At 43.8% G+C, this 24,666-nt stretch overlaps 1 protein-coding gene across 6 annotated transcripts in view; it reads right to left on the reverse strand.

Annotated features, from left to right (window-relative positions):
* The window catches only part of IFT54 (intraflagellar transport 54), a 475,732-nt gene that overhangs the window by 389,786 nt on the left and 61,280 nt on the right, over window positions 1-24,666 (reverse strand). For all 6 annotated transcript variants that reach the window (XM_067100328.1, XM_067100326.1, XM_067100323.1 and 3 more), the window contains exon 3: window positions 2,005-2,117. In XM_067100328.1, the coding sequence (XP_066956429.1) occupies window positions 2,005-2,117 (113 nt within the window). The remainder of the gene's footprint in view (window positions 1-2,004; window positions 2,118-24,666) is intronic.

Below are 24,666 nucleotides of genomic sequence, written 5' to 3' on the forward strand. Positions count from 1 at the left end.
CGAGTCGGGTTCCGGCTTTAATACACAAATTATATAAATTCTAAAAGTTTAAAACTAAAACTTTCGAATGTTTGTTAATATTGCGCACTTACCTTGCTATTTTTGATGTTTCCATAATCCTCAATACTAAAACGGAGAAAAAACTTGAATTTTTTCGGAGCGCTGGTAACGATGTGAACCGTTCGCTTTGGACCAAACAGAGGTAATAGCTCCTTGGTCTTTTAACGGCCCAGTTGTAAACAAGAGGGGGGATGCACATGCGCAATAGTCACTTCTCTTTCTTGCAGGTTAATTGACGTTGGAAAAACTGGGTTCAGCTTTGCTGAAGATAAGGGAAAGTGCCCTCTTATCTTTGAGTCCATTATATACTCCATCATGTGTTATAATGTTAATCATTATGACACAATACCGGGCCAAAAGACCAACTAAATTAGGAGAGAACTCCTTGATATTAGTTTGGTCACCATGGAGCTTTGGTAGACCATGGAAGGTAACTCCTTTGAGGACTCAACAGCGACTACGCTATCAAAAACATTCCCATACAACACATCCTTAGAACGCTATTTAGCTAAATAATATTTAGCTTGGAAACAACAGAAAATACTGTAACCATGGTAGATTTGGAAAGAAAAACAATAGAGGCAGAAGTAAGAGATTTGCCAATAGCCAAAGAAAAAGCATGATAAAGAACGAACAAGTGCGTTTCAACGGAGAAAGAGGAATAGGCTACCAGACAAGGATTTAGAATGAGTAAATGAAGAAGAGGTTGGTTAAACAATTGACTGAGTCGGCATAACATCAGAATAAGTAAAACTAGCTACAGACATTATTTCTAATAAAACTATCTACTGTATACCTACATAATTAGTCCTATCGGTACTAACAACCACATACTAGGTGCCGATGACAGCAGAGGTCGCATACGTAGCGAAGATTAACGTTTAACAAAAAGATCTTTCGGCTAACGCATTATACAAGGCTATGAACGTGAAAAACGTAGAGGCAGGTGATGGAGGGCACAGAACCACATCGCCCCTAGAACCGATCCAGTTCCCTGGTAGAGGACTCCTTCCACAGAATCAAACAGTCACAGGCCAGTCCTAGGCTCGGGCTACAGACGGGTGAGGGCACTGACACCTTACCTCTTATGAGGAAACACGAAAATGATCGCACCATGGGGGAACCCAAACTGGTTCCCTATACAATTCAGACAAACCTTGTATTGACCAAAATAAGGTTTATATCCTGTTCTAAATTCTAAATATGCTTTTCCTGAACAGAAAGTGGAGCGGAAGGCGGAGCTAAAGAGGAAGTCTCAGTACTAACTAAAGCACTGGCAAAGGAAAAGCCTAGACTGAGTATGGATAACTACAGAAGAAGGACCTGGAGAAGGGGAGAATTGACAAGTTGGTAACCTGACCTAACTAATTGCTTTGCAATCTAACTGCTTCCCTTTTCTTCCTATACTAACAAACTTAAGTAAAAAGTCCTTCGAAAATCCCTACTTCCTCACATCTATTCTCAAGATCACACTTAAAACCATTGCAACCGACATAAACAGTGAGTATCTACTTAAAAAAATCAACATTCTGCTAACACAGTAATCATTCCTACAGAACCAGATGTTCTTAGCCTTGACTCCAGTGGAGACATCCTAGGAAAAAAGTGCCTCTGCCCAATGGCAGCAAAGAGAATTTTGACGAGCTTAAACATTCAAAACATACCTGGTGGAGAGCAGGTGAACTAGACAATCAGGGCAGCCATTTGATCTTTTGTTTGAATGCCGACTCGCCTATCAGCATGGAGATGTAAGCTAACTTTAACAGTAGGTAAGATTCATCCCAAATAACACATCAAATATAGTAGGTAAAGTAACTGGTGATTCTTTTTCTCAGAAAAAACTGATAACTGACTGTATTGTACACCTATTTGCACAAGAATAGATAGGCCTGTACACTGTGCTTCAAAACTTACACATGCAACATTATGAGAAAAAACACATACCTTCTTAGATATGGCTCGCCCAAGACCCTGAAGCCACTCATTAGTTTTCTCCACATCTTGTCCAGCAACAATTTTACTTGGTCGAACAGAAAATGTCTCACCAGTAGCTATGCCTAAAACAAATAAAACAGTTTTACAAAATCTCTCTCTCTCACACATACACACACACACACAAGAAATTAGTTACTAAGTCCTAATGTCCTGAATACAGTACGTATGGATGTGATACTGAAGAGAGCAAATGTGACATCTGGTAAAACATCTGGATGTAACAGCACTTGAAAACCAAGTATTCAAATTGGAAAGAGCAATGAATCAGTGTCTCATGCAGACAAGAGATAAAGAAAAAGGGATGGTGGTAGCTCTTGTTGTGCCAGAAACTGAGATGTGAAAGAGTACAGATAAATTAGTCTAATAATGGTGAATTTACAGTTGGAAATAATGCAAGAGAAAAAGTTATGACATGAGGTGTACAGTACAAAGACCAAAATTGATAAAGTTAAAATCTGGGAACATTTTTCCAGGAGGAATCTGTAAGGCTGGACTGAGAGAAGGAAGAGGAGGACATATGGAGGTTGTGCTAGGAGGTTTAAATGAAAAGGCTTATGACAGAATTCCTAGTTCTAGAGTTCACAGGGTGAAAGAGATTGCAGACTCATGGATATCACTACAGTAATAGATTTGTTTGAAACATCTGGTTGCATGAAATTATTTATATAAATACAGTACAATATACAGGAAAGAAAAAAAGGTAAAAAAATAAAATGTTAAAATCAATTTATATTTTTCCTAGGTGTACAAACCAAAACATTCTAGGTGAGAGTATTCGTTGGTACAATCTGGAATTGGTCGCTGAAACCTGGGAACAAGGTAAGTAACTGGTTAAAGGAGGAAAGTGGGGAATACCATTAACTCACCTGCTATCACCAAGCACTTTTTCTATTGGCATCAGGGATGAAATAGGGTGGCTGACATGGGTAATATGTACACCTTAGAAAAATACAAATTATTTTAAAAATCTGTTATTGGTTCTTACAGGAATACAAACCATCACCGTCTAGTTAGGAAACTCACTCCTTAACCCTTAAGCGCCGAGCCTCTATTTACAAAAGTGTCTGCCGTATGCCGGTGGCATTCAGGAGTTAGCGCTGAAGTGGAAAAAAAAGTTTTTTTTTTCAAAAAATCACAGCATGCTTAGTTTTTAAGATTAAGGGTTCATTTTTGGCTCCTTTTTTTGTCATTGCCTGAAGTTTAGTGTGCAATCATCAGAAATGAAAAAAATATCATATATAAATATTGGAATATATGACAGCATGAAAAAAAATTTCATATATAATTGTATACAAATCGCGCTGTGAGCAAAACGGTTAAAGCTAATGAGGTATTTTTTTTTTCGTTATATTGTACACTAAATTGCGATGATTTTGGTATGTAACAAATTGTAAAACGATCAAAGCAACACAGAGAAAATATTATCACAAAATGATGCATGAATTCGTAACGCTTGGATGTAAAAAGTTTTTTTCTAAAATTCACCATAAATCGAAATATTGTGCTAGAGACTTCTCGTTTGTTGCAAAATGAAGGTAATTGATTGAACATTACTAGACTGTAATTATTTTAGCTTACAATTGCAGTTTTCAACCATTTCAGTCGAGTTAAAGTTGACCGAAGGTAGAATTTTTTCTATTTATCGTGATTTATATGAAAATATTTCAAAACTGATAAAAGCTACAACCATGAGTTATTTTTTTTTGTATTCTACATGATATTGCACACATTTTCATGTGTAACACTTTATGTAAGGCCTAATAGAAAACGGTGCAAAAATTAGGACAAGGTGACTAAAGAAATTCTGAGATTTTCAGCCGAGTTACCGTGCGCGGAGGTAAGGAAAACTTTTTCAAAAATTCACCATAAATTGAAATATTGTGCTAGAGACTTCCCGTTTATTGCAAAATGAAGGTAAATGATTGAATATTACTAAAATGTAAGAGTTTTAGCTTACAATTGCGTTTTTCGACCATTTCGGTCGAGTCAAAGTTGACCAAAGGTTGAAATTTTGGCACTTATCGTGATTTATATGAAAATATTTCAAAACTGATAAAAGCTACAACCATGAGTTATTTTTTGTTGTATTCTACATGAAATTGCACACATTTCCATATATAAAACTTTATGTAACGACTAATATAAAACAGCAAACATTACGACAAAGTGACGAAGGAATTTCTGGGATTTTCGGCCAAGTTACCGCGCGCGGACGTAAGGAAAAAGTTTTTTTTTCAAAAATTCACCATAAATCGAAATATTGTGCTAGAGACTTCCAATTAGTTGCAAAATGAAGGTAAATGATTGAATATTACTAGAATGTAAGAGTTTTAGCTTACAATTGCGTTTTTCGACCATTTCGGTCGAGTCAAAGTTGACCGAAGGTTGAAATTTTGGCACTTATTGTGATTTATATGAAAATATTTCAAAACTGATAAAAGCTACAACCATGAGTTGTTTTTTGTTGTATTTTACATGAAATTGCACACATTTTCATATATAAAAATTTATGTAACGACTAATATAAAACGGTGCAAACATTACGACAAAATGACAAAAGAATTTCAGAGATGTTCGGCCGAGTTACTGCACGCGGACGTAAGGAAAAAGTTTTTTTCAAAAATTCACCATAAATCAAAATATTGTGCTAGAGACTTCCAATTTGTTGAAAAATGAAGGTAAATGATTGAATATTACTAGTATGTAAGCGTTTTAGCTTACAATTGCATTTTTCAACCATTTCGGTCGAGTCAAAGTTGACCGAAGGTCGAAATTTTGGCACTTATTGTGATTTATGAAAATATTTCAAAACTGATAAAAGCTACAACCATGTGTTGTTTTCTGTTGTATTCTACATGAAATTGCACACATTTTCATATACAAAACTTTATGTTACGGCTAATATAAAACAGTGCAAAAATTACGACAAAGTGACGAAAGAATTTCTGAGATTTTCGGCCGAGTTACCGCTCAGACGTAAGGAAAAAGTTTTTTTTAAAAATTCACCATAAATCGAAATATTGTGCTAGAGACTTCCAATTTGTTGCAAAATGAAGGTAAATGATTGAATATTACTAGAATGTAAGAGTTTTAGCTTACAATTGCGTTTTTTGACCATTTCGGTTGCGTCAAAGTTGGCCAAAGGTTGAAATTTTGGCACTTATCGTGATTTATATGAAAATATTTCAAAACTGATAAAAGCTACAACCATGAGTTGTTTTTTGTCTACATGAAATTGCGCACATTTTCATATATAAAACTTTATGTAACGGCTAATATAAAACGGTGCAAAAATTACGACAAAGTGACAAAAGAATTTCTGAGATGTGTCGCTGATGCTCTGTAGTGCGAGAAGAAAGAAATTCGCGCATGCGCGGCTGGGTAACGCTTGTAAACAAAACAACAGCGTGATCCGTGAACTCCCAGCATCCCTCAAGGCACGTGATTTAAAATCTTTCGCAAACTAGGCCTATAACTATTTTTCTGCGAATATTTAAAAAAACTTTTTGTAGTCGACGTACAGTACGTCCACTCGGCACCCGACAGACAATTTTAGTCGACATACGATACGTCCAGTCGGCGTTTAAGGGTTAAGTGGGAGTTTGCCACTGTCAAGGGACTGGAAATTGAAAACCCCCTTGGAAATACCACAATCCTGGCCATAAAGGTGAGCAAGAGAAGCAATTATCCCAGTAACTTCCTAATTAACCTGGCATAGGGATGAGAGCAGTAAGGCCCTGAGCCTAAGTGAGGGTGTTAGGCTGTCTAGTGCATCACTCAAGTAAGGAAGGGTTCAGAGAACCATGCACTACCCCCAAAAAGGGTTACACAATCAGAAAGGCAGCTATACCTGGTTAATTAAAAAAAAATGACATTTTTATAATAAAATAAAGTTTTATATATACTTACCAAGTAATTACATAGCTATCAATTTCTAGTAACTGGCAGCTGAAATCTGAAAATTCACGGTAGCGATTCTTTTGTTTTGTTTTTTGGTGTAACTAGCCCTGCCCACTTTTGGGGAAGGAGAAGAGCAACACAACAGAGAGGCTCAATTTGTTTATGCCATAATGTCCAAGTGAGGGGAGGAGGGAGGGCTCCCACTTTATAATTACTTGGTAAGTATATGTCAAACTTTATTTTATTATAAAAATGTCATTTTTATATAAGTAACTTACCAAGTAATTATATAGCTGATTCCCACACTGACAAGTGGTGGGATTCATGGACTTAGTCTACCTCCCAAGCATTAATAAAAGTGATAAGTTGAGAATAGAAAAGGTTGCTAGCATCAATATGATGCTTGTAGTTTCCTTACCTGGTAAGAGAGCTGCTGCAAGCAGATACTGCCTCTGGTGGCACTCATCTTACCCTGTAGAGGTGTGGCGGTATAGTCAAGTGTCACCTGCTACGAAAGTGGGGACCTCGCAGCGAAGGACTTCTCTGAACGCTAGCAGAGTAAAAAGGCTGCCCCTGCTGTGGGTGCAGTACTGACACACAAAAACCAGATAACAACACTGTTACCTACACCAAAAATTAAAACCACCACCACCCAACTATTAAAAGACCTGGTGGGCATCCCAGTGCAGAGTACCCCCAGACTCCCCTAAGACTCAACACCAGTTTCCAAGGTGAAGAGTAAGGATGGGAGGAATGTTTCCTATACTTCTTTCCCCAACACCATGCCAGTCACCAGTAAAGGACCCAAGGTACTGCAACTATTAAAAACTGTTTCAACATCATGTACATAGTGCGACATAAATACTAACTTACATTTCCAATATGTGGATTGGGGAATGGGAGAGAGACGTTATACTTCAATGCTAAAGACGTTGCCACGGCCCAATCTTGTGAGCTCTTATTTTCAAAATGGGTAGAAGCTCTTCTCCTGCTTGGGAATGCGCTGCATGAATGAGTTCTCTTAGAAAAAAATAGAGGGCATTCTTTGAGAGAGGTCATGATGGGTTCTTCAATGAACACCTTAAGTTATTGGTTATATTCTCAGTCCTATGGAGGTAGAATTTGAGTGCCCTTACTGGGTCAAAGGAATCTCTCCTCATATTCTGAATCTACTACTTGTACTAGGTTCTTAATGTTAAAAGAACGAGGCCAAGGTTTTGCTGGATTCTCATTCTTTGCAAGAAAACCAAGGGTGTAGGAACATATCGCGTCTCCATTAGAGAAACCGATTCTTTGTCAAGAACCTGAATCTCGCTTACTCTCTAGGCTGTAGCTAAGGCTACTAGGAAGAGGGTCTTCTTGGTTACATCCTTTAACAAAGCAGAACCAAGAGGTTCAAAAGGTGGACCAGAAAGCCATTTAAGTACAACATCCAGGTTCCACAACACTTGTTCTACATCCTTTTGTTTAGAAGTAAAAAACGATTTAATAAGATCACATAAGTCCTGATTTGAAGAAAGATCCAGGCCCCTATGTCTGAATACCGAGCTCAACATGGCTCTGTAACTCTTAATAGTAGAAGAGGATAAGCCCCTAGAGGTTCACAGAAACAAAAAAAATCAGCAATCTCTGTCACAGATGTTTTAGAAGAAGAGATGTGATTTCTTTTGCACCAAGTACAGAAAATAGCCCACATGTTTTGGTAAAAATTAGATGATGACTGTCGCCTGCATTTTGAGATAGCTTCTGATGCTGCTCTCAAAAAGCTTTTAGCTCTGAGGAGCTTCTTCACTGTTTGAATCCTGTCAGAGCTAGCGTAGATAACCGCTGGTGGAAACGCCTGAGATGGGGTTGTCTGAGAAGCTTGTGCTTTTGAGGAAGCAGCCCTGGGAAGTTGACTAGGAGACTTATCAGGACCAGGAACCATTCCCTTAACCCTTAAACGCCAACTGGACGTATCGTAAGTCGACTAAAATTCTCTGTCGGGTGAGGAGTGGACGTACTGTACGTCAACTACAAAAAATTTCAACCTTCGGTCAACTTTGACTCGATTGAAATGGTCGAAAAACACAATTGTAAGCTAAAACTCTTACATTCTAGTAATATTCAATCATTTACCTTCATTTTGCAACAAACTGGAAGTCTCTAGCACAATATTTTGATTTATGGTAAATTTTTGAAAAGACTTTTTCCTTACGTCCGAGCAGTAACTCGGCCGAAAATTTCAGAAATTCTTTCGCCATTTTGTCGTAATTTTGGCACCGTTTTATATTAGCCGTTACATAAAGTTTCAAAGTTTTATATATGAAAATGTGCGCAATTTCATGTAAAATACAACAAAAAACAACACATGGTTGTAGCTTTTATCATTGGAAATATTTTCATATAAATCATGATAACTGCCAAAATTTCAATCTTCGGTCAACTTTGACTCAACCAAAATGGTCGAAAAATGCAATTGTAAGCTAAAACTCTTACATACTAGTAATATTCGATCATTTACCTTCATTTTTCAACTAACTGGAAGTCTCTAGCACAATATTTCGATTTATGGTGAATTTTTGAAAAAAACTTTTTCCTTACGTCCACACGCGGTAACTCGGCCGAACATCTCAGAAATTCTTTCGTCACTTTGTCGTAATGTTTCCATCGTTTTATATTAGTCGTTACATATAAGTTTTATATATGAAAATGTGCGCAATTTCATGTAGAATACAACAAAAAATAATTCATGGTTGTAGCTTTTATCAGTTTTGAAATATTTTCATATAAATCACGATAAGTGCCAAAATTTCAACCTTCGGTCAACTTTGACTCGACAGAAATGGTCGAAAAACGCAATTGTAAACTAAAACTCTTACATTCTAGTAATATTCAATCATTTACCTTCATTTTTCAACTAATTGGAAGTCTAGCACATTATTTTGATTTATGGTGAATTTTTGAAAAAACTTTTCCTTACCTCCATTAAATAACTCGGCCTAACATCTCAGAAATTCTTTGAAACACTTTGTTGTAATGTTTGCACCGTTTTACATTAGTCATTACATAAATTTTTATATATGAAAATGTGCACAATTTCATGTAGAATACAACAAACAATAACGCATGGTTGTAGCTTTTATCAGTTTTGAAATATTTTCATAAAAATCACAATAAATAGAAAAATTCTACCTTCAGGTCAACTTTAACTCGACCGAAATGGTTGTAAACTGCAATTGTAAGCTAAAACTCTTACAGTCTAGTAATATTCAATCAATTACCTTCATTTTGCAACAAACGGGAAGTCTCTAGCACAATATTTCGATTTTTGGTGAATTTTTGAAAAAAAAAAACTTTCCTTACGTCCGCGCGCGGTAACTCGGCCGAACATCTCAGAAATTCTTTTGTCACTTTGTCGTAATTTTTGCACTGTTTTATATTAGCCGTAACATAAAGATTTATATATGAAAATGTACGCAATTTCATGTAAAATACAACAGAAAACAACCCATGGTTGTAGCTTTTATCAGTTTTGAAATATTTTCATATAAATCACGATAAGTGCCAAAATTTCAACCTTTGGTCAACTTTGACTCGACCAAAATGGTCGAAAAACGCAATTGTAAGCTAAAACGCTTACATACTAGTAATATTCAATCATTTACCTTCATTTTGCAACAAATTGGAAGTCTCTAGCACAATATTTCGATTTATGGTGAATTTTTGAAAAAACATTTTTCCTTACGTCCACGCGGTAACTCGGCCGAACATCTCAGAAATTCTTTCGTCACTTTGTCGTAATGTTTGCACCGTTTTATATTAGTCGTTACATAAAGTTTTATATATGAAAATGTATGCAATTTCATGTAAAATACAACAAAAAATAACTCATAGTTGTAGCTTTTATCAGTTTTGAAATATTTTCATATAAATCACGATAAGTGCCAAAATTTCAACCTTCGGTCAACTTTGACTCTACCAAAATGGTCGAAAAACGCAATTGTAAGCTAAAACTCTTACATTCTAGTAATATTCAATCATTTACCTTCATTTTGCAACAAATTGGAAGTCTCTAGCACAATATTTCAATTTATGGTGAATTTTTAAAAAAAACTTTTTCCTTCAACGTCCGTATGATCTAACTCGGCCGAACATCTCAGAAATTCTTTCGTCACTTTGTCGTAATGTTTGCACCATTTTACATTAGCCATTACATAAATTTTTATATATGAAAATGTGTGCAATTTCATGTAGAATACAACAAACAATACCTCATGGTTGTAGCTTTTATCAGTTTTGAAATATTTTCATATAAATCACGATAAATATAAAAAATTTGACCTTCGGTCAACTTTAACTCGACTGAAATGGTCGAAAACTGCAATTGTAAGCTAAAACTCTTACAGTCTAGTAATATTCAATCAATTACCTTCATTTTTCAACACACGGGAAGTCTCTAGCACAATATTTCGATTTATGGTGAATTTTTGAAAAAAAAAGGGATTTTGACAAAGGAAAAAGGGATTTTGACAAAGGAAAAAGGGATTTTGACAGAGGAAAAATCTATTTCTGAGGAAGGTCCCGTGTCACCCGGTGAAATTCCATTACAGCACGAATTTCTAGGTATAATAATGCTAGATATACCAGAGAAAAAGAGCTTTCAGGAAAGCTGGGGTTACTACCCCAGTCGAGCGTCTTCTAGGAAGACGTCAGTATAAGAAGGGTGAGTGAAATACCACTACCACGGAAATATACTCGAAAGATCTCTCCTTATCAAAACCCCGAATAGAGCGGTGAGCCGTTACAGCCCCCACACTCAACACCCGCCAGGACGGCGACACCAGCGCCACCTACTTCATTCCATGCTAGCACTAACCCCAGACTTGGCATGTGCAAGAGGGGGGAGTACTAGGTGAGCCAGGGAGGGTCACCGGGTAACACGGGACCTTCCTCAGAAATAGATTTTTCCTCTGTCAAAATCCCTTTTCTGAGTCCAGTCCCGTGTCAGCCAGTGAAATAGTGATAGAGAATCATGCCAAGGCTGCAACTACAAGGAAAAGGGGGTAATCTGAAGAAAAATGCAAAAATTTTACGAAAATAATTTTAATCAAGTAATCTCTTTCATGTAGCAAGAATACTAAAACTAAGGTATATTAAATCTAAGGCACATCAAAAAACTTAATACTATAAAACAAGGGGAGGTCCCCGGTATGACGGGGAAAAAACCTCAAAAATCTTAAAATTACTTAAAGGTAGGTGAAACATGAAATGTGCACAAGACAAGCAAACACAACCTTAATACTATACACGTAAACTTAGGCTAAACACGTAAGAGACAAGATTAATGAAAATTAATATATACACATATCTGGGGTACGTGGAGCCAAATAAAAACCGTCCAGTACCCCACAAGAAAAAAACAATCATGGCATGTCAGATTACACTTTTCCATCAGTAGATACAAGATACATCAATATGAGGGGCCAGGCAGTGAGGCATAATCAACCAGGAGAATAAGCAGAGAAGTAAATGAGGCAGGCGGGCGGGGGGAAAAGGAAAGGATAAGGAAATGATTATTTAAGGTGGGGAGATGACACTTCCCACTGCTATTGTAGAATATTTCAGGGCTTGAGCGATTTTAAATAGTGGCGTTTAAACACTAGAGGTGATTTCCAACCCGTATATTTAGATAACTCTGAGAAGTCCATATTATGAAAGTAATTAATAGAAGTAGCAACTGCTCAAATATCATGAACTTTAGGAACTGAATCTGGGTTGGCCTGTTTAATGAAATACAGAATTTGTTGTCTTATAGCATTCAGAGAAAGAGTACCACCTTTCTCCTGATAAAAAGAGGACCCGACTTACTCTGTGGAGTTCTTAAAAGGTAAGATTTAAGTGTATAAACTGGACATAAAGATTGGTCTTGAGGAAGGGGCACCACCTTCCAAGGAGACCACCTGTCCTGTGGGTCTTCGTTCTTAGCTAAAAATCTAGGGTCAGGGGAAAGGAGGACCTCTCCAGACGGGAGGAAGTTAACAAAATTATCACCTCTAGTGAGAGCCGACAGCTCTGAGATTCTAGCACCTGAAGCCAAGCTAATCAAAAATAATGTCTTCCTTAACAGATCCTGATAAGAGCAATGAAAGTTATCCAACTCTGATGCTAACTTAAGGACGTCATTGAGAAACCACGTAACCGAGTGTGGACGTGATACTGGTCTCAGACGAGCGCATGCTCTGGGGATGGATGAAAAATAGGAATCTGTAAGGTCGATTTTAAAGCCGTAAAGAAATACTTTCTTCAATGCCGACTTGACTGTGGTAATAGTGGCCGGAGCCAGGCCTTTTTCAAACAGTGACCTAAAGAAGGAAACTCCTAAATTAGTCGTCATGATTTTGGCTTCAGATGCTTTCAGGAAGGAGGCTAATTTTTTGACTGCTGAGTCATACTGTCTAAGAGTAGAATCTCTTTTATCTGATTCTAAAAACAGAGTGTTGACAGGGTCAATGTTCGCTCCTTTTGGGCTGCGAATTTTATAAAGTCCATAAAACTAGGGCATTCTGAATTCTTGAGGAAGCTGACACAGTCTTGGTTTGTACTGTCTGGGTCAGAATGGGCTTGGGAATCCGAAGACTCCGTAATCCCAGTTCCTGAAGGAGAGGGAACCAATTGCTCTTCGGCCAGTAGGGGACTACTAGGGCTGGTTGACCCTTGAATGTCCTGAGTTTGTGTAATACTTTCAGCAGTAAATTTATTGGAGGAACAGATAAATCTTCTCCCAATTGTTCCAATCTACTGTCATTGCGTCTGTGGCAAACGCCTGAGGGTCCAGGTTGGGGGCCACGTAACAGGGGAGCTTGAAGTTGCTCTCCGTTGCGAACAGATCCACTTGGAGGCCCGGAACCTGGCGGCAAATCCATTTGAAAGATTCCACATCCAGGGACCACTCCGTCTCCAACGGGGTAGTCCTGGACAGGGAATCCGCCACCACGTTCCGTACTCCCGCTAGGTGGGTGGCTGACAGGTGCCAGCCGTGCTTGTTCGCCAGGGAGAAGATAGCAACCATTACTTGGTTTACTCGACCTGATTTGGAGCCGCCCCTGTTGATGCAATGAACTACCACTGCGCTGTCTAACACCAGCCTGATATGAATCCGGTTGGGGGGGCGGATTTTCTTCAGAGTTAGAAAGACCGCCATAGCTTCCAGGGTATTTATATGGAACTGCTGAAACATTGTGGACCACGTTCCTTGTACTTTCTGTTTTGGTGAATATCCCCCCCAGCCGCTTAGAGAAGCGTCTGTGTGGATAACTAGTGCCGGAGGGGGAAATTGAAGCGGAACTGTTTTGGACAGGCCTCTGACTGTGGTCCAAGGCCGCAGTCTTGTCTTTAAGATTCGAGGGATAGAGGAGACCTTGTCTCTGAGCTTGACATTTGCTCGACTCCGCCACACTCTGTTTATGTCTTTTAATTTCGCTTTCAAGAGCAGGTCTGTCACTGAGGCAAATTGAAGAGACCCAAGGACTCTTTCTTGGGATCGGCGGGATGCCGATGGATTTTTGAGGAATCTCCTGGTGAGAGATGCTATCTCTTTCCTCTTGGGAGGCGGGAGAGATAACGTGTGGGAGGACAGATCCCACTGGAGACCCAGCCACTGAAACCGGGACTCCGGAGTCAGGCGGGACTTCTCTCTGTTCAGCTGAAAACCTAGCGACTCCAGGAAATTGATGACTATGGACGTGGCCTTCTGACACTCCGGAACAGTTGGTGCCCAAATTATCCAATCGTCTAGGTACGCTGCTAGGGATATTCCTCGGGACCGGAGCTGTTGTACTACCGTGTCCGCCAGCTTGGTGAATACCCTGGGTGCAATGTTCAGACCGAAGGGCATGACCCTGAAGGAGTAGGCTTGATTCCCGAGTCTGAAACCGAGGAACTGAGAGAAGTTCCGCGCAATCGGGACGTGATAATAAGCGTCTGAAAGATCGATAGAGGTGGTGACGGCCCCACGCGGAAGTAGGGTCCGTACCTGAGCTACCGTAAGCATGCGAAACTTGTCGCATTTTATGTAGAGATTTAGACGCGACAGATCCAGGATCACTCTTTGCTGATCGGAGTCTTTTTTGGGAACAGTGAATAACCTGCCTTGAAACTTTAGGTGCCTTACTTTCTTTATTGCTCGTTTGTTGAGCAATTCTGTTACGTAATCCTGTAGGATTGATGTGGGTGGCTGGTAAAATCTGGTTAGAGGAGGAGGGTTCTTGATCCAGCTCCACCCTAGTCCTTTGGACACAATGCTGTGTGCCCAAGGGCTGAAGGTCCATTGGTCCCTGAACCAATACAGGCGACCGCCTACCTGTGTTCTCTCAGTGGGAGGGAGCGGGTTTATTCCCCCTACCACGTCCAGGCCTTCCCCTTGGGGTGGTGTTGGGCTTTCCTCTATGGGGGACTTTGCCTCTTCCTCCCCTTGCAACCCTATTGAGGCCGTGAAAGAACCCACGGCCCTCATATGTGGGGTTGTATGCTGGTGAAGTCATATAAGAGGGTGCAGCTGGTTGGACCAGCACGTATTGTTGGGGGTGAGCCTTGGAAGTAGACGGCTGGGCTACTGCCGAGACCGGGACGGCTTGGACTACCGCCTGATGGGGCCTCTTATGCCTCCTGAAGCGTTTGCCTCCTCTCGTCTGGGGGCCGGTCGATTCTGGGGTCTTGCGCTTATAAGCGGAAATGCCCCAGCGAGAGCGCAGACTCTGATTGGCCCGTGTAGCCTCGGTCATAACGCTTGTAACCTCGTCTTCAGGGAAGAGGTTAGGTCCCCAGATCGAGCTTTTAACGAGCTTGTTAGGCTCGTGGCGGATGGTAGCATCGGCAAAGATGAACTTCCTGCAATCCAGTCTGGCCGTGATGAACTCATACAAGTCCGACTGGAAGCCGCCAGGAAGGACTTAGCCAGAACCTGGAAAAAGGCTCGTCCGAGCAGGAGACGGCAGTAGCTTCTGTAAGGCAGCCAGAGCTCAAGGACCGGGCTAACTTAGTCCGGGCCTCAAACTCCGCCTTTCAATAAGGATTCCAGCAGCTTAGGAGCTGCTCACTAAATGCGTGGAAGCGCAGAGGGGTCCAGCTTCCCGACAGTGAAAGTGGACGGGGCGTCCACCCAGAACTCATTACTTCCTGGGAATACCAGGGAAGTAGGGTCTGTTTCCCTTAATTGTGGTAACGGATTACCATCAAAGCATGCTCGGGCCGTAGCCAGAGCAACTTTGTCCAAGCAAGGGGTGGGAAGGTCTTCTCCCAGGGCTTAACATCGTAAAGTTGCCCTTGAAAGGGGTCAACTTCGTGTTTTCTGCCTGCCACTCTGTCAGAGTGCGCAGGAGAGCCGACTGAGCTTGGTCCCTAGGGACGATGACAGTCTCCTAGGAACCTTGTCTGACCGAATCCAAGCTTCTTCTGTGAGCCTCACGAAGCCTGGATAAGGGGGCAAGAGATCGGGGAAGAACTCCAATTCCTCCAACCGTCTCGTGCCAAGACCCTCAACTGTAAGTTTGCCATCGTGTTGGATGGCCCGGTCGAACGCCAAGGGTTACCGACATCGAACGGCGGGGAGGTCCGCAGTGTCGGGGATAACATACTGTGGTTCTGCTGGGGGTGGGCGAGCCATACCTGCCAGTATGTTATTATGACTGGCCAACTTTTCAGTTATCTTTTCAAACCTAGAGCCTAGGTCCTCCGTAAACTTTTTGTAAAGTTCAGTGGCAAGGGCCTGTGCATCAAAAGCAGGCTGGCGAGGAGGGCATGGTTTTGCAGCCCTCTTACTCGCGCCTTTGCCGGAGGAACTAGATTTGCTCCCGGAGGCTACAGGTCCTGAAACCTTAGCCTTCGACGGGGGGAAGGGCGATGCCTTCTTGGAAGTCGAGGACTTGTAGCCCTTCGCCTTCCATGAAGTCTTCAACTTCAACTTGGGGATAGCAGACGGAGCTCTATCACCCAAGGAGGAAGACTTCACAAAACCTGCAAAGGAAGATACTGATGAAGCAGGGGAGTCAAACAGAGGGGGGCCCGCCCCAACAACCTCACTTACCTCACCACTTACCACCTGGTCCGGCTCTGTATTCATTGGTTCCAGGTTGAGATCCAAGGCGGCTACATCCTCCGAGACTTCAGCGTATAAGATATCCACTTGAGGTGGCTGGGTCGCATCCCGGATTTGCTGGATGATTGGGGTGGCAAGATCTTCAGGCACTGCGGCCGCCACCCGTGCGCGGGGTAAAGCAAGTCCCTCAACCTGGCGTCGAGGACGTAGGGCTTCCCCGACGGAACATTCCTGCCGAACCCAGCCACCCAGGCCCGGAGGGATTCCAAGGCAGACTTCTTGGAAGCTTCGTCCGCCTGCAAGGAAACCAGCAATTAGTTAGGAACGAAAAAGCCAGACCGGGAACCTTTAAACAATATACAATATGAGGAGCATGAAACGGGGGAAAAAAGGCTGTCACTTACCGACTCATCCTGGATGGTTGAGCAGAGAGCAAAGCAAACCTCACAACCATCGGGGTGCCAAACAACCAGGTCGTCAAGTCGGACCGCACAACCAGCGTGGGTCCGGCATACTACGTGCCCGTAGGGTTGTTGAAGGGAGGCGGTACACCCCGGCTCCTCACAGCGAACAGTCTGTAAGTATAAAAGTACATGAACCTCACACTCTAAGCAATCTAAAGCCGGCAAGGCCGGGAAACTCAACTACAACCGGAATACTCCGGCGGAGAAGAACTCCCTTATCATAAACTGGGCCAATAAGCTCTAAATGCACAGAGTGGAAGGTAAGGGCTTTCAGACCCCGGAGGACTCCGGGGAATGAAGGAACGAGAAACCAGGAACTAACCATAAGGGCTGCCAGAAAAAACGGCGGCGGAGCCCCGGTGTAGGACCGGACTCACGTATATATAAAATAAATAAAGGAGTGAACTCCTGTAGATAAACAGATTTATCTAAAATTAATGAAAAATAATAATAATAATAATAACAATAATAATAATAACAAGTGACGGTAAATACTCCGGAGACCGGAGGGGTCCGCTCCCCTTACATGATGTAAAAACTTCCCGCCCTTACCTCCCCGCCGGAGAAACAAGACGGGTAAAGTGCTCGTATGTTCATAACATAAGACGGAGCAATTACATTTTACCCTATCTACGTAGCCCGACGGGGAGACGAGAGGTATGGGATAGTGATTCGAACACGTTCGAGCAAACAAACCACCAACCCCAACACAGCGATGCTAGGGACAGTATGGGAGGGAGCGAATCCTCTACCAATAGGAGGAGTCCCTGAACTCGGAGAAAACGCCATCTAGCGTCACCCGCACGAGTCGCAAGGCTGGGGGGTAGGGGAGGGAGGGGTGGAGCAGGGGAGAGAAGTAGGCTACCCGGAAGGGAACAGGAGACAGGGAGAAACATATCACCCGCTCAACTGCATCCTTCCTCCAAATGAACTTGGAAGGGTAGCCTACTACAGGGAGCTACATCATGAACCCAAGCCCGACTCCTTCCTAGGCGAAGCCTAATATGGGCCTAACCTAGTATAGGTTAGGAAAGAGGAAGGAGTGCAAAAGGGAGGAGGAAGCAACAGGGAGAGAAATTTTGTGCCGAGAGCCAACCGGGATCGAGAAGGGGGGCAAGGAGGCGACTAGCCTAGAGGAAACACATCCAAAGAACTCGATTCCCCCAAATGGAGGAAGAGAACTAAGGGGCTCACTCTGCCCACCAAAAACGACACCGGAGGAAACAGCAACAAAACTCCCTCAACCTGATCTCCGCACTCCAGGGCAAGGGGATGGAAGCAAACAAGCCTACACCACAAAAAACCATCACACATAAATAATTAAAATCAAAATATGCTCAATAGGAGCGTAGCCTACCTCGGGGAAGCGGTTAGATTGGGGCTGCCGCTACCACCAGAGGTAAACAACAAAACTTAAAACAATTAAAATAAATAAATATACTAAAAATAAAAGGAGCACCATCTTCAAGCATAAAATAATAGCCTACTTGAGACCAAAAATAAAAAGGAACCCAACCTGGGGGGTACCTGGACGGGCATCACCCAAATAAAGGCCGATAGGCCAATGAAATGTAATTCAGTAAACCAAAAGGGAGGGGAGCCACCGCAAGGAACCACCAGGAAGGGAACCAAGGGGTTAAAATCTATCTATAACGACGAGGAGACAACTCCAACCGAAAAGAACAGAAGGAGTCGCCTCATGATCGACATGGCTGGCGGGGACGCCGTGGCGTCATAATAAGACCTCAATATTTATGAAAATACGAGACCAAAACAGCCAATAAAACAGAACAAAAACCCCACAAGAAGATGGTACTTAACTTAGAGATGGAAAAGGTGCTCGATGCCATCATAGATGCAGAAAATAATCCAAATAAGAGGACGAGCACACAAAAGAAACGAATTTGTCACGTGCTAGAAAATGGAATGAAGTAGGTGGCGCTGGTGTCGCCGTCCTGGCGGGTGTTGAGTGTAGGGGCTGTAACGGCTCACCGCTCTATTCCGGGGGTTTTGATAAGGAGAGATCTTTCGAGTATATTTCCGTGGTAGTGGTATTTCACTCACCCTTCTTTATACCGACGTCTTCCTAGAAGACGCTCGACTGGGGGTAGTAACCCCAGCTTTCCTGAAAGCTCTTTTTCTCTGGTATATCTAGCATTATTATACCTAGAAATTCGTGCTGTAATGGAATTTCACCGGCTGACACAGGACTGGACTCAGAAAATCTATTTCTGAGGGAGGCCCTGTGTCACCCGGTGAAATTCCTATCAAGCACGAATTTCTAGGTTTAGATATTTCTAAATATACCAGAGAAAAAGCTATCAGGAAATGCTGGGGTTACTACCCCCAGATCGAACATCTATTATGGAATAGACGTCGGTATAGGTAAGGGTGAGTGATTGTTGTCACTGCCACAGGACTGCACTCTGTAGATATCCCAATGACAAAACCCCTGGAACGTGAGGAGCTGATCTAACGCCCGCACTCACCTGCCCGCCAACCGACGACCCCAGCGCCATCTGTCCTCATTCCAGGCTAGCACCCTCCACAAGCTTGGTATGCCTACTCAGGGAGGGAAATCTAGACCCTGGGAGGGTCACCGGGTGACACAGGGCCTCCCTCAGAAATAGATTTTTCCTTTGTCAAAATCCCTTTTCTGAGCTCGTCCCTGTGTCAGCCGGTGAAATTATGACAGAGAATCATACTAAGCTTTGGTGAAAGTTTAAAAGGAGCGAATAGTTAGGTGAACATGTATAAAAACACTATTACTGAAAATAGTTTTAATTATCCCTCAAAACATGATTAAATACCAAGGGTATAGGCAGATAAACTGAGATATAACTAGGGGTACAATTAATATCACAGTAAAGGACATGAGAAATAACTATGTACATAAATAATATTATAATGGGAAGGTACTAAGACTAAATAAACGACAGAAAAATTTATAAAGGTACCTCTGGCTTAAAACTAAATTACAGTAAACATAACAAGCTGCAAACTTAAAAACTTACACCGCAAAATTGTACATCATAATATGAGGAGCCAGGCTGTGAAGCAAGTCTGGTCCAGGAGAAAATGGCAGGGCAAGTAAATGAGGCAGGCGGGCGGGGAGGATAGGGATTAAAGGTTAATTTTAAGGTGGAGGGAAAATGCTCCCTACAGCCACCGCAGGGAACTGCAGAGCTTCCAGTGATTTCAGATAGTGGCGTTTGAACACTGATGGAGATTTCCAGCCCGTGTACTTCTTAAGCTCATCAAAATTCATAGTATGAAAATAATTAGTGGAGGTAGCCACTGCTCGGATATCATGAACCTTAGGGACTGAATCCGGATTAGCTTGCTTAATGAAGTACAGAATTTGTTGTCTTATAGCCTTTAAAGAAAGCGTTCCTCTTTTCTCCCTGATAAAAAGAGGACCAGACAAACACTGAGAAGTTCTCCGTAAATAGGCCCTCAAGGTAGCGACTGGGCATAAAGACAGGTCTTGTGGAAGAGGAACAACCTTCCAGGGGGACCACCTATCCTGAGGGTCTTCATTTTTCGCTAAGAACCTTTGATCTGGGGAAAGCAGAACTTCTCCTGACGGGAGAAAATCCACATGATTCGCACCTCTAGAGAGAGCAGACAGTTCTGATATTCTGGCACCTGAAGCTAGACTAATTAGGAACAATGTCTTCCTTAACAGATTCAAATAAGAACATTGATCGTCATTAGTTTCTGAGGCTAATTTTAGAACATCGTTAAGAAACCAGGAAACCGTATGTGGACGGGTTGCTGGTCTCAAACGAGCGCATGCTCTGGGAAAGGATGAAAAATATGAATCTGTTAAATCAATGTTAAAGCCATGCAAAAACACCTTTTTCAAAGCTGATTTCGCTGTGGTAATGGTGGCCGGAGCCAGACCTTTTTCAAACAGTGACCTAAAGAATGATATTGCCAAATTGGTGGTCATGACTTGAGCTTCAGATTCCTTCAAAAAAGATGCTAACTTTTTAACTGCTGAATCATACTGTCTGAGGGTAGAATCTCTTTTATCTGATTCCAGAAACAGAGTATTAACGGGATCAATATCCGCACCTCTCTGAGCGGCGAATTTCATAAAGTCCATAAAGCCAGGGCATTCAGAATTCTTGAGGAAGCTGACACAGTCCGTGTTTGCACTACTCGAGTCAGCTGTGGCTTGGGTATTTGATGACACCGTAGTTTGAGCTCCAGAAGAAGAGGGAACCAATTGCTCTTCGGCCAGTTGGGAGCTACCAGGGCCACTTGACCTTTGAATGACCTGAGCTTGTGCAACACCTTTAACAGCAGGTTTATTGGCGGGAAAAGATAGATTTTCTGCCATTTGTTCCAGTCCACTGACATTGCGTCTGTAGTGTAAGCTCGAGGATCCAGGTTGGGAGCAACATAACAAGGGAGTTTGTGATTGCTCTCCATGGCAAACAAGTCCACCTGAAGGCCCGGAACCTGACGGCACATCCATCTGAAAGAAGCTACGTCCAGGGACCATTCTGACTCCAGCGGAGTTGCCCTGGACAGGGAGTCTGCAATGACATTCCGGACTCCTGCTAGATGGGTAGCTGATAGGTGCCAGCCGTGCTTCTCCGCCAGGGAGAAAATGGCTGTCATCACTTGGTTTATCCGACTCGATTTGGAACCCCCTCTGTTTATGCAATGTACCACTACTGCGCTGTCCAGCACCAGCCTGATATGAATAAGGTTGGTGGGGCAAAGTTTCTTCAGAGTTAGAAACACTGCCATTGCCTCCAAAATGTTTATGTGGAATTGACGGAACCGAGTGGAACATGTACCCTGTACCTTTTCTTTTGGTGAGTACCCTCCCCAGCCGCTTAACGAAGCGTCTGTGTGGATTATTAGAGCCAGGGAAGGGAATTGAAGGGGGACTGACTTCTAAAGACCCTTGACTGTGGACCACGGCCGGAGTCTTTTCCTCAGCACTGGAGGAATTAAAGACACCTTGTCCCTGAGCTTGACATTGGCTCGTCTCCGCCACACACTGTTTATGTCTTTCAGTTTTGCTTTTAGGAGCCGGTCTGTTTCGGATGCGAACTGAAGAGAACCCAGGATTCTTTCTTGAGTTCTGCGAGAGGCTTTCCTGCCTTTGAGGAATTGCCTGGTGGCTTTGGCTATCTCTCTCCGTTTGGCTGGCGGAATAGACAGCTTGTGCGAAATCAGATCCCATTGGATACCCAGCCACTGAAATCGAGCCTCCGGAGTTAGGCGGGACTTCGCCCTGTTTATCTGAAAGCCTAGGGATTCCAGAAAATCGATCACCATGGCGGTAGCTCTCCGGCATTCCCCGGTGTTGGATGCCCAGATTATCCAATCATCCAGGTATGAGGCCAGCGATATCCCCGGGGACCGTAACTGCTGCACTACCGTGTCCGCCAGCTTTGTGAAAATTCTGGGTGCTATGTTGAGCCCGAATGGCATGACCCTGAAGGAGTAGGCTTGTTTCCCCAGTCTGAAACCGAGGAAGGGAGAGAAGTTCCGCGCAATCGGGACGTGATAATATGCGTCTGAAAGATCTATAGAGGTGGTGACGGCTCCACGAGGAAGTACAGTCCGTACCTGCGCGATTGTAAGCATGCGAAATTTGTCGCATTGTATGTAAAGATTGAGACGCGAGAGATCCAAGATTACCCTTTGTTGACTGGAGTCTTTCATGGGAACACTGAACAGTCTGCCCTGAAATTTCAGGTGTCTCACTTTCTTTATGGCCCTCTTTTGGAGTAATTCCGTCGCAAAGTCCCGCAGAGCTTTGGAAGACGGCTGATGAAATCTGATCAGAGGGGGAGGGCCCTTGATCCAACTCCACCCCAAACCTTTGGAGACTATGCTGTGGGCCCACAGACTGAAGGTCCACTGGTCCCTGAACAGGTGAAGTCTGCTGCCCACCTGACTGGTCTCACTGGGAAGGTGCAGGTTTGCCTCCTCTACCTCAGCCTCCTCTCCCCCCAGGAGAGGGGTCGCGCGGCAGCCTTGCCTCTGAAGGAGGCCCTTGCTCTACTCCCCCTTGCGCCCCTGTAAAGGCCTCGAAACGACCCCTGGCCCTCATAGGTGGGGTTGTATACCGGAGACGTCACGAAGGAAGGCACGGCAAGGGAGTGTTGAGCTGGCTGTACCAGCACGAACTGTTGAGGTTGGGCCTTAGAGGTAGAAGGCTGGCAAACTTGTGAGACAGGTACAGCCTGGACAACAGCCTGCTGGTGCTGTCTTCTGTGCCTCCTGTATCTCTTGTCAGGTCTATTTTGAGGGCCGGCAGACTCAGGGGTTTTCCTTTTAAAGGCGGGGATACCCCAGCGGGAGCGCAGACTCTGATTTGCCCTGGTTGCCTCAGCCAGGACATTATTGACTTCTTCTTCCGGGAAGAGACTAGCTCCCCAGAAGGAGCTTTTCATGAGCTTGTTAGGCTCATGTCTTATGGTAGCGTCAGCGAAGATGAATTTGCGGCAGTTCATCCGCGCTACCATGAAGTCAAACAAGTCTGCCTGAAATCCCGCTAACAGAGACTTCGTCAGAACTTGGAAGAGTGGCTCATCATAAAATGTTACTGCGGTTCATTCCGCCAGGCACAGGGAGTTCAATGATCGGCTCAACCGACACCTAGCCTCAAACTCAGCTTTCAGGAGGGCTTCCGGCAGTTTGGGAAGCTGCTCGCTGAACAAGGTGGATGCACACTCTGGGTCCAGCTTACCCGTTGTAAAAGTGGCCGAGGCATCCTCCCAAAATTCATCGTCTCTGGGGAAGATCAGAGAGGTGGGATCAGTCTCCCGGAGCTGAGGCAACAGCTTACCTTCTGAGCATGCTTGGGCGGTTGCGAGACCCACCTTAGTCATGCAGGGGGTCGGGATCCTATCTCCCAACGAGAACATCGTGAAGTTGCCCTTGAAGGGGGTCAACTTCGTGTTCTCCGCCTGCCACTCATTAAAGGTGCGCATCAGTGTAGACTGCGCCTGGTCCCTTGGGAAGATCACTGTCTCCTTCGGGACCTTATCCGTCCTTACCCAAGCTTCCTCCGTCAATCTGGCGAAGCCTGGGTAGGGGGGCAGCAGATCAGGAGGAAAGAATTCCAACTCCTCGAGCCTGCGCGTGCCTAGACCCTCGATCGTTAGGGTATCTTCATGCCGGAGAGCATGAAGGGCCAAACGCCAGGGATTTCCCTTGTCAAATGGAGGGAGGGCGGAGGCATCCGGAATGGGGTAATGCACTGCTGACCCACCGGAGCGCATGAACCCGGAGAGCATGCTCTCCTGGCTCTGCAGCCTCTCCGTAAGCTTGTTAAGCTTCGCATCAACCTCCGAGGAAAACTTCTGCAAAAGCATTCCAGCAAACGCTTCCGGGTCAAAGGCAGGAAGGGGAGGAGGGCTAGCCTTAGCTGCCCTCAAACTCGCTCCCTTAGCAGAGGGAGTGGCCTTGCCTGCGGAAGCCGCCGGACTAGCGTCCCGTGGCTTCACTGGAGGGAAGGGAGTTGCCTTGCGGGAGGCTGCGGACTTATAGCCCTTCGCCTTCCAAGACTTCTTCAACTTGGGGACAGCGGATTGCGCCCTGTCCTCCAAGTAAGAAGATTTTTGAAAGCCCTGAAACGAAGAAGAAGCGGTGGATGAAGGGGAATCAAAAAGGGAGCCCGCCCCCACTGCCTCACTTACCTCCCTACCTACCTCCTGGTCCTGTTCGGTGTTCATAGGTTCCAGGTCGAGGTTTATGGCCGCCACTTCCTCCGACACCTCCACGTACAAATTCGGGTGGAACAGCCGCTGAGATCCGGGCGCCGGGGTAAAGCAGGTTCCGGATGTTCTCATCCAGAACGTACGGCTTCCCCGACGGAACGTTCCTGCCGTAACCAGCCACCCAGGCTCGAAGGGAACCCAAGGCGTCGTTACGGGAAGCTTGGTCGGCCTGGAAGAGAGCAGGGACTTAATAACCTAGCGCTCGGTAAAGAGATATATATAAACAATATAACAAGAACATAACGTACTTGAAACAATTGAGGCAACCAGGTAAACTAAAGGCGGTAACTATAGGCTTACCGACACGTCCTGGACACGCTCGTACAGAGCGAAGCAAACCTCACAACCGTCCGGGTGCCATACGATAAGATAGTCGATCCGCACTGCACAGCCCGAATGAGAGCGGCAGACAACGTGC

Source organism: Macrobrachium rosenbergii, chromosome 56 (genome assembly GCF_040412425.1).
Source record: "Macrobrachium rosenbergii isolate ZJJX-2024 chromosome 56, ASM4041242v1, whole genome shotgun sequence".
Classification (NCBI taxonomy): domain Eukaryota; kingdom Metazoa; phylum Arthropoda; class Malacostraca; order Decapoda; family Palaemonidae; genus Macrobrachium; species Macrobrachium rosenbergii.